Raw genomic sequence first — 16,185 nt, forward strand, 5'->3', positions numbered from 1 at the left:
TTAATAAAATGGCTTATAAAGGAACCATACAATTGTAACAACTATAACTCTGAACTATTAAAATGTACAGAAAGACTGTTTACACCATTGCACATACTTATTCCCTTTGCTTCAAAAGACTTGTGAAATACAGAATAAAATCAGTCAAATTTTACTGACAGCTCAAATATGCATGCACAAGGTGCACATCCATGGAAGCAAGGGGAAACAAAATGTTGGCGTCCATAAGGAAAGCTGCCAGCAGCTCTCCAAAAAAATATACTTTGCTCTTCTTCCCTCCCCCTTCCCGCATGTATACAGGCCAGTAGACTGGTGCAGAATGGATGAATTTACCTTTGTTTTTAGTGTTCTGGATGGACAACAAAAAATCCTCTTGACTTTTATCAGCAATTTTAGGTCAATACAAGTTGAATTTAAAATTGTAAGGCACTTATTACTGCTTGTATTGCAGTGGATCAAGTCTTAAGGCATGTGTTACATCAACTGAAGATAATAATGCTTTGGAAAGTTTTGAACGAGCCGGCAGTTCTAGTATGTGACTACTTCAGTTGATTTTCCCCTCCCCACCCTGTGGTCTTTATAAAACAATGTTTGAAGATATTTTCTGTGGAAACTCTGGTTCTTTGTTAGCTTGTCAACAGACGTGATCAGTATCATCAGGTCATTTGGAGGCCAAGCGGCGGTATGTTCTATTTAGAGCACAGCAGAACTGGTTTTGTTTTCACCTGGAGCTGCCCTGACTTCCATGACTACTCACTGATCGAGAGGTGCTATAGCGTTTTTTCACGATCATGCTGATGTAAGCTTTCATCAGCTTCGCAATGTCAACCACCTGCCAAGAGAGTATAAAGAGCAAAGTTCTCAGTAGGGTAACAGTACGTGAATGAATTTATTTAGACGCTAACAATATAAAACTGTCGAGCTTTCAACAAAACCCTTTTGTGGTTAAAAAATAAAAATACTCAGCACTTTTATCTATCTCACCATGTCTTCCCTTTAGCTTTCCAGGGATCTTGAATAAATCTGTAACAATTGCAGCAATTACTTAAATTACTAAGTAGCCTGGCTATCAGAACGGGAAGACCACAATAACAAAATTCCTTGCTCTTACCTCACTAGTTTCAAAAAGCAGTTCTCTCTCATCCACCACGATCTTGTAGGTGTTGGCAAGTGGTGCACCAAATGACAAGATATGTTCATACTGAAACACCTCCAGAGGCCTTCCTTCCCCACGCTTGTAGACAGAAACCGCATCAGCGCTGACTCCAAGCCACAACTCTTGCGGGAATCCCCCTTCTTTACACTAGAGGAAAAAATGTGGATTAACAGCAAAGGGAACAGTGGCAGCCACAGAGCACTTACTGTTGAGGTTCTTGTCTGTAACCATTTTGTAAGAAGTGCGTATTGCTTGTCCCTGTATGAACGTAGCCTTTACACTTCTTAAACTTGTTTGCAACCTATCAGGCTAGCATTCCATCCCTCTAGATTTTATGGTTAACTGGTGGATATAAATGGCTACAGTGCTTGCTAATGGGAGAATGCTTTTAATATCTATCTTTTTTAATATCTATTTTATTATATCAACTGTCTGAGCATTGTGATACCGTATTTATTGTTTCACTGCTCTATATTGAAAGCATCATCTATACAGTATAAACTGTAGTCCAAGTGTTCAGGAGGTCTTACCTCTACGTCAAAGAGTGTTGAGCCATAGCCAGGCCACTCCTTAATCAAAGCCATATACTTTGCCATAGCCTGCTCCTGGTTCATCCTCTGGAGTTTTTTCCATTTGTCAATAATACTAGTCCTGGAAGCTGAGATTTCCTCTTTGACCCACATGTCTAACATCTGATCCTCCTCAACCTTCTGTTTGCTGACAGAGCCACTGCGAAAACTTCGTCGCAATGTTCCTTCAAGAAAGCTGGCGCGTTTCTTCTCAGCCTTCTCTGCTGCAGTAAATGTTTTGGTGGACTGTGTAATCCGAGACTTGAGCTTTTGCAAGGGATAGACCTCTTCCATTTCTGGCACAGTGGTATGCAGAGTGTAATCTCCCTGAAGATACTGAAGGCGCAAAGCTGCAAGGACCTGGAGGGTTTCTTCAGGAGCAGGATAATGTCCTCGAATCACCGCTTCGTGAGCCTATTGGGAGGAAAAAGGTAACTTTTATGTGCCAGTCTTTAACCCAGTCTTTGAAAAGACTAAGACAAAAAGGGGAAGTAGACTTGTTGCGAGGCGAACTCAGGATCTGAAATAAATGATCCATTAAATAATTGAAATGTGATTAAATATCTTGGCAAATTTGTTAAACTGGGTAGGACATGGTTTACCCGAAGAACAGCAAGGCAATTGAGGAACTTGCTAAATGGGAACTCCTGTTACTAGTACAGCTCTTAGTGAACTCTTAAATAAGTGTGACTGAATTGCTAAAACGCAAAATAAAATGTAAAGGGGGGAAAATCAGGATCTAAACACCTGACTGGGAGGAAGCCATCTATGTTTAACAGCATTAGGAAGAAATGGATATCCATTTTGCTTACTGCTATCAATAACCTGGCTGGGAAAACTGACATTCCCAGACAAACAAGCAAAGCCCTAGGACAGCTTTGTAATAAACCTCAGAGGGAAATCAGTAAATCTACAATGGGTCCCAGATAAGGTTAGTAAAACATATGTATGCTATAATGTTCTACAGCATCAGGGATGAGATTCTGGACCAAGACAACACTTTAAAATCCTGCTCTCTCCACACCCAGCAGCTAGGAGTTTTTTCTTTTTTTCAGATGACACTAGTACAGGAAACAAACAGGCCTCATGTCTGGAGATGCAGGAATTGCAAACAGTTCAGTAGACACACAGAGATAGTTCACATCCAAGAAAGAGCTAGTTCATTCAGGTATACACTTAAGACAGAGACAAAATGTGCCTTTTAAACATGCAAGATGGTTTGCCTGGGATTGTACACATGCAAGAGCTGTATTGTGGAAATGGAAGTACAGTATTTTAATGAGAAAGAAGAACTAAAAGTTTTTTTTTCAGTGCCTTATGAATTAAAGGATTTGGGCTTTAAAGTAATGGAGGTTACAGAAGTAAAACTGATGACAAAACTGAACATTCTTAATAGGCCAAAAGAAGTTGATGACTGACATCAAAAGCAGACGATTAGAAAAAAAGAACAAAATTGATGTTAGAATGCAATGAATCACCTCTTTAAAGTATTCCTGTAATATTAATCAAAGGGATTGAATGTGCCTTGCTTTATAACTGAAATACTATTCGTCTTGGTAAGACATAAAATATTTGGTTAAACACTGTCAGCACAGAACGCTGCATGAAAACAATCTGCTTCAGCCAATGTGCTTGTTTTAGTTGTTCATAAAGAAAACTACCTAAACCTGCTTTTAAAACCAATAATGTAATGTAAAATATCTGATGCAGAGCTCTCATGGATTTTTTTCTTACTGTTTGAACTTCAACCCAAACCAGACATTAACTGGCTGACTCCTCTACAAGTACAGTCAGAATGGCAGCATTTCTAAGCCCAACCAAGGCAATCTATTGCCCAGATCCTTCAGCCAACAATAAGCACTTCTGGATTGAGCTACAATAGTGGGCTCCGGAAGGAGAGTTTTGGTAGACTCATAATGTAATATAGTGCCTTAGAACCTAAACTGAGAGCAAGGAAGAAGTACTCTATTACAGTGAAGATGTTTCTGATCCTCTGAAAGGGCAAAAAGGCTTCATACATATGAAAATTGAGATATATCACATCTTGATCACATCAGGCTTGTTTACCAAGAGAAAGTCAGTGTCTTGGCATTGCAAATGCCTTACACGGAAATCTTTATCTGTCTAGTACCTGCTTGAAAGAAGCTGTCCACTGGAAGAATTTTTAGCCATTTACAATATAGTAGAAAAGGAGAAGGTCAGTCAACAATAATAAATGCCATCAGTGAGAGTTTCTGAGAAAGTGCAGAACCTCATGTAATAGAAATCCAACTGCTGATACATTGAATTTTCATTGTAAATCAAATTCCCGTATGTTTTGCAATATAGATTCATTCTAAGCTCAGCACATTCATTGTGGATTTATGCTCATCATATCTCTCTTACGGTTACTGCTGAGACTGGCCTGATTTGTTTTACTTCAATGCCTATGAAATACCAATCACTTTTTGAAAAGAGAAAACACTATTGTTCTCTTAGTTCTGAACAGTTGCCAACATAGGTCTCTAATAATTAATTTGCTTGCCAATTACACATTTTTCATTTTATTTCTTACACTTTATTAAGAAAATGGTTTTGTAAGAGCAAAATTAAAAGCAAGTATTATCCTTTTCTTTTTTTTATGCAGTTAGTTCCCCTTTTTTTTTACCACTACACACAAAGCAATTCACAAGTAATGCAGAGGAAAAGTCATAACACCAGGTAAATCATACGTGCTTCACTTTTATCAGGATAAGCCTATTTTGACCACTGAATTGCTTTCTTTGCACTTAATGCTTGAGTAGTAGTGCATTTAAACAGAAGCATAATAGAAACTCTGCTCTACCTAGATCTCTTACTTTTTTCCTTCTCTTAAAAGTGCTTCAAAATGGAACCTTGTCCTTTACCTGCTCAAACATAAAGGCAAATTCCACGCTATCTTTTGGGACGTTTTCTGTGTCCAGGAAGCAGTAGAGCTTGAAGTAGAACTTCCAGTGCATGTCCCCAGCAGTGGCAGCAAGCCTGTACACGTGTGTGGAAAGACAGAGAGAGATCAGATCTGTGAAACCAAACGCCTTTCTAAATTGACACGTGAAGAATCTAAGCAAGGCATCAGCTGAATTTTGCTTTGCTACACCTGCTGTCAGTCTGGTGGTGTTGACAGGAGCTTAATTGCGCAACACTTCAGACATTCCTTTTTCCCCTCATTATTATGTGGGTAAAGGAGGTTGATTGCCATGCATGTAACACAAGGACAAACAGATATTTCGGCTTGTACCACATTTTCTTACTATAGTGCTATGAATGGTTTCAGTTTTACTGGCAAGAAAAATGTTTTGAGCTGTACTGTGGTGAGTTCTATGTGAAGTTGGGCAACAAGTGGTCAGAGTGGCAATGACTGCCTGGAGTTCAGTTCTCCCAATAGTTGGACAGCCACAATACTAGTAGTGGTGGAAAAAAAAAATTTAGTAGTGGAAAAGAAAATGTGGAAATAGAGATGACAAATATTATTCTACTGGTATCAAGACAGAGGAAAACCAAACACAGGTGAATAGGTGGCTCATTAATTCCTTTAAGAAGGAAAAATAAAGATGCTTTTGTTCCAGAAATGGCCATGTGTGTAATTCAGCTGCATCATAACAAACAAGCAAGAGAAAGAGAAAATTCAGCATTATTGACATTGGAAATTTATTTAATTGCTACTTATTAGAGTGGTGAGAGAGAAGGAAAGGCACACTCACTTTTCAAACTTTGCCAAGACATCAGCCACAATGGTCCTGCTTTCAATCGCTTTATCAGTAGTTCCATTGTATTCAAACAAAGCAAACATATTTCTGCTATCCTCCATGGCCAAGCCACGAATTAACTTTTCAACCACCTAATGAGAAACAGCGCATGAAAAAATGATAGCATGGAAAAGCAGCACCATAGTGTAAGACAAATTATTAGAAGAAAATTCAGAGCTAGGTTTTACGCCAGGCTAAAAATGTTGCTAACATGTTTTCATCAGCAGTATTGTTGTCAAATTACACCTTAACTTTATAGTAAATAATGCTGATTATTTCAGAATATGTGTATACAATCACCTGGCCGGATATAACCCCTGTATTTCACCAACTCAGCAAGAGTCTTTCAGCTTTAGGAAGCAACCTGGCTCTCAGAGACACCAATATCTATTGAAGTTGTTCCAATGATGCCTCCTCTGAATTGCTTACTCTTGCCTCTAATTTTTCTTGTAAGAGGGAACTATAGTTGAGTAATTCTCTGCACTCTCACCTCTCCAGCTGTAGTGTGCGAGTTGATGGTAATCTTACAGGAGCCCCCGCCATGGCAATAAACTGTGGACGTCATTTCCTGCCTGCCGATCAGAGCTTCTATTTCATCCCGCGATGGCACAAACTCTCTGCATTTGGTTTTCTTCAGAGATTCATAAGTAAATAGTGCATATTTCTCCATTTCAGTTCCTGGAAACTGGTCACGAACCCTGTGAGAGAAATATTATTACTTTAAGCTGCCAGTCTGTGAAACAGAAAGTTTACTTATTTGAGAATGTATCCAGTACATTATTTAACTGACACACTCAAAGGTTTAACTTCACTGTCAAGGAAGGTGTTCTAACTTGTGATTTACTGTGGGGTAACTTATATACATTGATCATTTTGTTTTACAAACCTAACGCAAAGAAAAAAACTGAGCTACCTTTATAGCATTAACTACAGGAACCTTGTAATGACTCACACTTGATAGCAAGACAACTATAAAAATCTTGTAATCAACTCCCCTTTTTGTCACTAACAGTTGTTGAATGAAGACAAAACTGCACTATAGTACTAGAGAAAAAAGCAATAAAATGTATTTTGGCAGCTCAGTTTTGTGATGGTGTAATTGATTTCTTTTCCTGTTTTTCTTAACTTCTCTCTAGACCTTACTGTTTAGCAGTTAGTGATTGTTAGTATTCACTAATGACTTTAAATAACACAATTCTTAATTATTGAAAACTGTTGAATTCAAGTAGCTCTCAGGAGAATATTTCTATAATATTTCCGGTGATAAAACACCAGCTTCTTAGAGCTATTAAGGTTTAAGTGAAAAAGTACAGTGATTTTTGATTTACAAGGCATAAAAAGATTACTGCAGGATTACAGCAATCCTGTAAGATGACTATGTATCTGTTATATTGAAACCAACCAACAAATGTTGTATCAGCTGCGATTTTTTTAATTGGAATACCAGTTTATGAACTGAGTTAAACTGAGAAAGTGAATCGAAGTTGGATTTTTTCATTTTAACACTTACATAAAGTGACAGATGTTTTTCACTAATCTTACTTTGGTTGAAAAGTGTATCTTCAATAGAAGCGTTTTATGAATATTTAGCAATATTTACCAAGTCCATACTCTAGTACAAACACAGACATGACTTTTAAATTACTGAAAACAGTTTGTTGTTAGTGGACTAACTTTCCTAATGAAACAATCTGCGTTCTTCTGCTGCATCACCAAAACGAACTCTACATTCTGGTTAGTGCTGAAATGTCAAAAATGATTTATTTTTTTAATGGTCACTAATGTATTAAAATTAGATCTGCAAAGAGACATTGCAAAGAGACCTCAAATAAATCTCTAAACATTCTAATGTTCTTTTATGTGTGTGATGCATACCTCACAAAATTAAGGTTGCACAGCTGAGAATGGGACCTGAGGGTACTGGCTGCAAGTCATTTAAGCAACTTTATACAATTATAGAAAGCCCCCCCTTTTGTCAGTGTTAACAAATTATACATTCAGTTTAGTGGCATTTTGCTTGATTCTTTGAATGAGAGTAATTCCACCTAGATCAACCCATTTATGCTTTTCTTACAACGTATTTTAAGATTCGTTTTTTGGCATAACCAGTTCACAAAGTGAACACATCTTCAAGTCTCACTTCAAGATGTTTAAAACACTGTTAGAAGTTGTGGGGAAGAAAACACTTCTTTTCTCACTCCAGTAGTTCAAAGCTTTTTACCTTTTAAGATGGAACTTGAGATATTTGAGGATGCCACGACTCGGCAGAAATGTGCAACTCATGCAGGTGAGGATTTGCCAACTATACAGGTTGCCCACGCTCCCAGGGTTGGGCACTTTGTTGGTCTGCTTGATGAGCTGACAGTAGAGCTCATCTCGAAGAGGTCTCAAATCATGTCCTGTTTGGAGGATACCTTGGATTATAGGGATGGGATCAGACATAGACTCCAGCTGCTGCAAAGAATTAAATATCTTGATGGCTTCATCCTGCAGAGTTGTGTAGCCTTTGTCTTTCAGCACTACAAAAGAAGAATAGGGAGAAAGGTGCTTAGACTGAGATATGGAAGAGAAAGCACTCAGGCTTAACACAGCAATTGCTTAATGCTATTTGGTGACCCTTATCAGACAGGATATTAGAATGGAGCTTTTCAATTTCAAATGTGTGATGCAAATTCATTTCATGAGCTATTTTGCTATTGAGATTTGATCTGAAATTACTGAAATGCCATTTTGACATTTTCTGACAACATAACTTAAAATGTGTATCTTGCTTGATCAAGGGTTTTGTTGATGGAGAATCCTCACTGTGGAAGTGTCTATGACTTTTTTGCTGTCACATGAAAGTGAAAATCTAATCAGAACATAAGTGAGGTAAAGCACGACTGCATTTATGGAAAGTGACAAAAATACATGGCATCACTTTTGTCTACAACAGTCGCATTTCAATTAAACTCAAACAATGCTACTAAACTAGAGGAGGGTGGAGAAGGGAAAGGTTTCTCCTAGGTTCGCCTAGGAAAGGTTCCTTGTCACTTGAGCAGAAGGATATCGCTTGAGTTATCAAGAAGTCTTACCTGAAATACCTTAGGTTTTAATCAACTGACCTCTCACCCTCCTCCCAAGGATGAAACTTCTGATCCAAGTCATACCTTGTTTCATATGCAGTTGCAAAATAAGATAAGCAAATCCTTTTAAGGACACCAAATTCACAACCATCAATAGCTCTGAACCATTCGCTCAAAACAGACTTCTAAGTTAGTGACTGAGCCAAGGATATTAAAATACACGATTGCACCTGTTTCAGGAGTAAATGAACCATGACTTTTTAAAACTATGTCCACTTAAATGTTGTCTCCCGTAAATAATCCTTCCACCACAACTGATGAAACTTAGACTTATTGTTAATTGGAAGTTGTGGCTTCTGCAGCTCCACTCATGGAATCAACAATAATTTGAGAAGGAGAAAAAGATTCAAGGAGACAAATGGATTTGGTTTAGTTGCCTATTTCAGTGCAAGGTTTTTCAAACTCAGTCATCTCAGCTGTATTGGTGAAGGCAACAAACTTGTATTACAGCAGCACTACCAACCTTCCCTTCTGGAAGACACGTGCAGGAGCAGCACCACGAGCCCATGGCTCTATGCTACACAAACTGCTGTCTTCTGTCACCCAGAAGAGAACAGAGAAACACATCTATTTGTATTATAAATATATATTTTCCCTACCATTACTTCACTGTAGCCCACTGACTAAAATCTTTCAGCCTCTGGTTTAGTCTTTCATACAGGAAAGTGCTTCTGTGATTGAAAAACTTACAGTTTAGATTGATGTCCCCATATGGCAAAGGCAGTAATGGCGAGTGCAAGGGATGATGGGTGTAACGGAGAATAGGGTTTCTCTTATAAATCTGTTCAACCACATCAGCATTCAGGCAGTTTTCCTATTGGGATAAGAAAAAAAGCAGGATTTGAGGTCCAGCATTAACAAAGCTGCAAGGCTTTGTGCCTTTCAGTCGGCTGTGAAAAAGTCACTCCTCAGTGTTACTATTTGGTGCTAAATCCAGCTGTGGGTACTGTGGCTGCCATGGCACTCTGCGGCCTATGAATGCTCAGTATCTGCTAATCTCAGGCCTTGCATAAGCTTATGTTACCTGTGCAGTAAAAAACAAACCACAGCAGAGCTGCAGGAGACAAAAATGAAGTTTCATGAAATTTTTTGTATTCAAGTTTTATTTAAAAATATTTCTCCAGCATGACTACTTGGTCTTCTCAGTTAGGACCTACAGGAACTACCGTAACAAAATAGTCCAGAAAAACTGCTGCTGTAAACCTGATGCACCTACTCTGACATCTAAATACTGTTTTTCCTCAGGCCATGTTTGACAAATGTGTGATCACTGTCTTCTATCAGTCCTGAGCTTCCTCATGTCCACTGCTCTGAAAAACAGCCTTCATAGTCTTGGAATTTAGGACTTCATAGGTTTTTTTTGTCTCCTCCAAGAATTGTTATCTTCTCTCCTAAAAGCAGTTTAGCAATATCTCCAGAAATACATTCATGCCATGTCTTCAACAGGACCATAAAGCATTAAGCATTAATATGCTTCTTATCATGCAGAAATATGAGCTGTTGAGCCTGTGTTATCACAGAATAAGAAATGAAGCATAATGACAAAAATCACCAGAGCTGTCTAGTCCACATCCTCGTGTGCCGCTCATTGAGGACACAGCCAGACAGGTCTGCTCACTCATGAACCTGCACGCTGCGCTCTACTGCCTGGCATTGCAATGTCTCTGGAGTTACACAAACCAGTAAAACTTGGTACTGCTTTCATGGAAAAAAGTTATCCCTCTTACCTTCTCAGCTGCACTTCACACTTCGCTCTTTTACTGTTTAGATTAGAAATTCCGTTATCAGGTCAGTGAATACACTCAGGTTCCACAATTTCAGTCTATGCCACTGTGTGATTAAAACTTAATTTTCTGCTTTATTACCCAATATGGCAAAGCCAACAAAAAAATATTTAAACAATTATTCTTTCCCATCGCATGTCCTCCTGTTTGTGCCTACCTTAATATCCTGAATAAGCTGCTGCGTTGGAGTATCAATTGGCGCTTTTGTGTCAATCACATTCTGGATGGCACTTGACCAGCGGGTTGCCTCATTAAGCAATTTTGTATAGAGACGGTAACAATGTTTGCGTCCGTACACAGTTACATTCCAATAACCTAGCACAACAGTAAAAATTATTAATCACAGAAGATGCATTGATAAGAATACCTCAACTTCTATCTGAAAACAGCTGTAGTCCCATGAGACCCCGAGTGCTGCGCTCTGGATCACGCTGGCAGGTTTTCAGGATCTAAGAAATTGTACGAGTAATTAAGTATCATAATAAAGATACTATGGTACAAGAGGAGATCCTCTCCTTTAAAAGAGCCTAAGAGTAATCTCAGAGTACAACCACCCTCATGCAGCCCCCCATTTTATCAGGTAATTTTAGTAAAAGTGGCCATAAGACAACACTATGGAATTCTGTTAGCTACTTGTGGGCACTGCTTCTCCAGCTCTGGCTGTAACATGAAGTTCTGAGTCTTGCTCTGTTGTTCGTTGTCTGTAGCACACGTACAAGCAGGTATAGAGCATAAACTATCATTGCCCCCTCTGTAAAAAGTCATTAACTTCAAACCAGTGAAGTGGCAGCTTTGGCAGGAAGAACATTTCAGTTCAAAATCTCTCCCTGCATCATTGTATAGGCTTTTTATGAAACAGATTCTATTAAATAAAATCTGTTCCATCTCTCACCAGTGAAAAGCTCTTTGAAATGTCAGTGACCCCAATGAGATTATATAGGGCTGTCCACTTTGGCTTCTCATTTGCAAACAGCTACTTCCCAGTTGAAAACCAGTTTTGAAAATGCACAGGGAATGGACTAGGATGTAGTCTGTAGGTTACCACAAGCTGGACTCTTACTCCAGCTCCACCAATGTCAGTCCTCATAGCTCCTCAGCACATAAAATAATGTATGAGGAGAGTGCCACCCTTATGTCTTTCTCCAGGTCTTTGATGTGTAAGCATAAGTGTTCACACCAACTTAGCAGCAGTGTGAGTCTACAACAATTTGAATGTTGGTGAGAACAAGATGCAGTCCTGTATATGTTGTTACCTCTGTTTTTTTGCCCAGTAATTACCTGTAAAATGTCTCAGTGACTTCACAGCTCAATTTGTTCACCAAATGCAACCATAATAATCCATTTAAAATACTCTTATGCGCTGTTTGTTGCATTAGTAGGACAGAAGGCCATTGGAAAGCACATTTGAACAAAGGCAAAAAACTACCTGTCTCTTTGAAGATTTTTTCATCAGGTGGGACCACTGAGCAGAGGCTGTTCAGGACCAGTGTACCCAATTTCAAAGCATTTTTCTCTGAGCTCTTGTAGTAGTCCAAAGAATTGTGCGTCAAAACAAACCAACGCTTCTTTAGTTTCAATGAAGACATCTTGGGGTTGTTCTTTACTTCCTTGTGTAGCCACCCTGTTAAAGACACAATTTGAATCATACTTCTTTTTTTTTTAAACAGAGTTGGACAAAATTAGGTTGTTCAAAGTTAGTTGTGTACTTTCAACGACAAAAATGTGATGTGAATTGTTTAGCCCACGTATTAAAAAACTTGGAGGAAAATTCTCAAACAATGAAATGATGACGATAAAATCAAATTAATATGAAAACTTTTCGACTTTTGTGTTTACCTGGAAAAAATGTTTCGTCAACTTCAAAAAAAAGCTTTTGTCATCATAACAGTGTTTTCTTGTATGGCATAGCAGGAGTATAATTACAGCTGTATTAATGTGTGAGTAAACTGAACTGTAAAAAGATGAGGCTCCAACACTGCCATGCAATGCCAGCACATTACCCAGACTGCATTGTGGGAACGATCTCTTGGAAGCTTAATGGATGCTAATTACTTCATTAGTGCCCCACTCAGTTCTTACCCCTCACAATGAATTCTTGTCCCTCCACTCTAGTGTCCCCTTTGGACCTTTGCAGCAGGGTTATCCAGTGATGCATCTCCTCAGGAGTGTCAGCATTACAGTGAAGAACACGATTAGCAGTGATGATCACAAATGAATTTGGTCTATGAAGATAAATGAAGATTGAAAAAGCCAATCAACATACATGCTGTTCACCTCACTCGCCATAACCATAAAGACTGTCTATTGTTTGCATTTTCTATTCAGACAAATACTGTCCACGTCTAAAGCATTTATTTCAACACCACTAAAGCTAAAAAAAGTTAAGCATTCAAAAAGACTCAGTTATGCTGGATTCACACCAAAATGCCGGGGCTCTGAATGGTGGGAAAGTTTACATTAAACTACAACTTGTCCTGTCTCAAAATAATACTATGGTGAGAAAAACCTCCAATCTTTAATTAGTTTTGGGTGTAAATCAGAACTTTGTTTCAGGGTCAGATCTATTTAGGGTGTCTGCTTCAGTAGCTACATTAGTTAAAACCAGCTACAATTTACAAAGGTCTATAGTGAAGCATCACGTGAACACAGATTCTTTTATTTTTAATGCAGTGCAACCCAACTCGCAGAGAGTACAATCTATTTTTAATGAGAGTCTGGCTTTTACCCATTCCTTCACCAGGATTCACTGAAGCATGAAGAACGGGCCCAAGCGAACTGTGCTGGTGGCTCTCTGGATTAGACAGGCAGGTTTTCCAGGCTACAAACACTCGGTTTAACCCTTTACCATTAATTGTTTCATCGTGGAACACACACAGTTTTTAAGAACTGCATCAGGTGTGGAAAAAGGGAGTGATGCAGTCTGGGCCATCCCATGCATGAGAAGCTCACAGGATTCCTTTTACAGTTCTTGCAATAAGGTAACTAGGTAGAAATCAGAACCAATCAAAAATTGTTTACGGGGATAGAGAGCTTCACCCAAATACGATACCATTCTCCAAAATCAGCGTGTGCCATGTAAAAGCTAAATGTATCACAGGGTTAAAAAAACCCCAAGTAAATAAAATCATTAGGAGGAAAAGTTTGAAAACTGTGTGAAGGGAAGTTACAGTAAATCAAGTAACATGAGAAGGGTGTAAGTCATCTTGGAAGTTGTGTAAGTTACCTCCAGCGAGTGCTCACCAGTGCCATGGAAAGGGTAAGGGAATGATCAGAATCCAGTGTTTTGGTCACACTCACGGTGGTGCTCAAGTGCTACACTATGCACTAGAATGGTGGAGGAGGAAACAAGCCGGGATGTGAACTCAGCTGAAGAATTTTGTTAGTCCATGTTTTAAAATGTGTGAAGAGGAGGCAGCTTTACATTGAGCTACATGAAGCACACTCCAGAAAGCTGGATAACGTGACATACAGGAGAGAAGCTATAGAAGAGCTGTAGCAAGAGAACTGGAAAAGGGGAATGCTAAGGTAGGTCAAGCTATCAAACAGGAGGTTATGACCAACAGTAGCCAACCTTCCAGGCTCCCCTCTCCTCCTCCCCAGCTTAGGAAAATAACAGGAGCCCCGCTCTTGGGATTCTTTCTGCATACATATTCAAAGGGCTCTCTGCTCAGATTCTCTCTTTTGAACTTGCAATAATGGGTTCGTATGTGTCAAAATAAAAATAATCTACTGCCTGTATTAGTCAAATTAATTTCCTAACTGAAAAACCTCCCATCGCTGATTTAGATCCATACAACTAAAACAAAAACAACAACAAAAACCACCAAACCAAAAAACAAACAAAAGGACAAAAAAAAATCTGTGTGAAATACGCTTCTAGGAGAAATGCCTTTCGAACTTCAAATTTTGAAAGCTCTGGACATTTGTGTTGTATTGTTCAGGAAACCTGGGCTCATAATCACAGTCACTTGTGGCATCAGTCTCTTGGCAGGCCAAGGGCAAACCAGTAACTTAAACCCAGCTGTTTCACACATGTGCAATGAGGAGACTGGAATGAACTCCTGCAGCACAAATAACACCTCACTGCCAGTAACTTTATAACCAGACTCATAGCCTGAACCCAGATTACTTTTTATCCTCCCAAACACTGTTGCTTGTTCAAGAACTAAGAATGTCCTGATGGTTATTTTTCTATACTGCATTGTTTTATATCTTATAAAACATTTTTATTCCAAGAAATAATCCTCATCCCTGTTGAACACAACACTCAAAAACAAGCTGCTGTTTTCCAGGAGCATTACTTGTATAAATGAAAGACATATTTCATCTTCTACTTTTGGATCACTTCAGTATCTGGACAGTTCATATATGAAGCAGTGTCAGGGAAGTTAGTGAAACACCCACAAAAACCACCACCATTCCTATTCCACGTTTTAACATGTGGTGTTTAGTACTGTGAAAAGGGAGACAATAATGAACAGTAGAATATAGAGACTAAAGTATAAAGCATCCGATTTTGGCTAGAGAAAGGAGAAACAAAGTCACCAGGCATGGTTCTGACTTACCGATCTGGATTGTCAGCAGCACAGACAGAATCAATTAGTCCTACGTCGAGTGTACCCTATAAGCAAATATCCAACCAGAAGAGGAGGAAGACATTTACTATTACACTACTCACAGTACTTTTCCCAGAGACAGGTGAAAGGAGCAGCAGCTTTGATCAAACAAAATGATCTGTGGATCTGGGAATCTGTTTCTCTTAACCATTAAAACTGCTGAGGGGAAAACTAAGAGACTCAGATAACTAGATCCAGTAAAAGATTCTCTCTAGTTAAGCTGGAGGCAGCTCAACTGCTTTAATTTTTCATCTAAAAGGGCCACCCCAATGTAAATGGCATCCTCTCAGAACAAACTTCTGAGGCCATTAAGCAGAAGGTTTTTTATTTCCCTTTGCTTGATATTAGGTTCCAAATTTATCTCATTTATTCCCAGTGTATGTTGCACAGAATGATAAACACAGGGCCAGAAACATCTCAAATTTTCTACTCTTGGGTTTTTAATTTACTCAATAACTGTATCTTTGCAAAACTACAAACTCAAGCATACACTGTGGTGTGACAGGGAACTGGACTAGAAAAAAACACCTGCAAAAACAACACTCATTTTTCATCAAAGTGAATTATGGGAGAGGAGTCAGAAGTCAGAGTCTCCTCTTGTATAGCTACAGGGTGAAGGACGTGGAGCCTCTAGCCAGTGTCACAGCTACCACCGCACGTAAGGAGACCAAGGTCGTGACTCTTGGAAGCTGTGACCACCACAGCGCTCCTGTTTTCTAACGATGTCTGCTTTGATAAGTTCTTCAGATTTAGACTTACCACAGCATTCTGTGGATTTGCCTGCTCATCGTGCATCTCTCGAATCTCTTGCTCTGTGGACGCGTGGACTTGACTCAGTACGCTAAACCACTGGCTGTGGAGAGAAAGGCGGCGGTGTAAGTAAAACGTTGCTTCTGCACAAGCCCTTTGTCACCTTTGTTCTGCAGAGATCTAGCAGGTTCTGCAAGTTTTTTAAACTGCTTAGGATTCCTTTTGTCGACATGCATAAAAGCAGCGAGGCTTTTACAAACAAGTCCCTCCAGATCTCCCAACCAAGCTCATGTCATACCATTCTTCCTAAAGACAAATACCTTGTACAGAAAGGGGCATCTCTGAAAAACTGGTAGTAAGCACACTGAAACATCCGAGTGCTTAGAGAGCATTTATAACACATTCCACACATTTCATCTGG

At 39.1% G+C, this 16,185-nt stretch overlaps 1 protein-coding gene across 1 annotated transcript in view; it reads right to left on the reverse strand.

Annotated features, from left to right (window-relative positions):
* Positions 1-721: 721 nt before the first annotated feature.
* Positions 722-16,185, reverse strand: part of MYO10 (myosin X) — a gene marked incomplete at both ends in the record, with an annotated part of 159,576 nt that continues 144,112 nt past the window's right edge. The window contains 13 exon segments of the mRNA XM_080340369.1: positions 722-832; positions 1,112-1,303; positions 1,687-2,139; positions 4,611-4,725; positions 5,445-5,581; positions 5,980-6,187; positions 7,711-8,008; positions 9,305-9,428; positions 10,556-10,713; positions 11,825-12,019; positions 12,478-12,620; positions 14,964-15,019; positions 15,774-15,867. Coding sequence (XP_080196495.1) covers positions 722-832; positions 1,112-1,303; positions 1,687-2,139; positions 4,611-4,725; positions 5,445-5,581; positions 5,980-6,187; positions 7,711-8,008; positions 9,305-9,428; positions 10,556-10,713; positions 11,825-12,019; positions 12,478-12,620; positions 14,964-15,019; positions 15,774-15,867 — 2,284 coding nt within the window.

This window comes from Nesoenas mayeri (genome assembly GCF_963082525.1).
Source record: "Nesoenas mayeri genome assembly, chromosome: 2".
Classification (NCBI taxonomy): Eukaryota; Metazoa; Chordata; class Aves; order Columbiformes; family Columbidae; genus Nesoenas; species Nesoenas mayeri.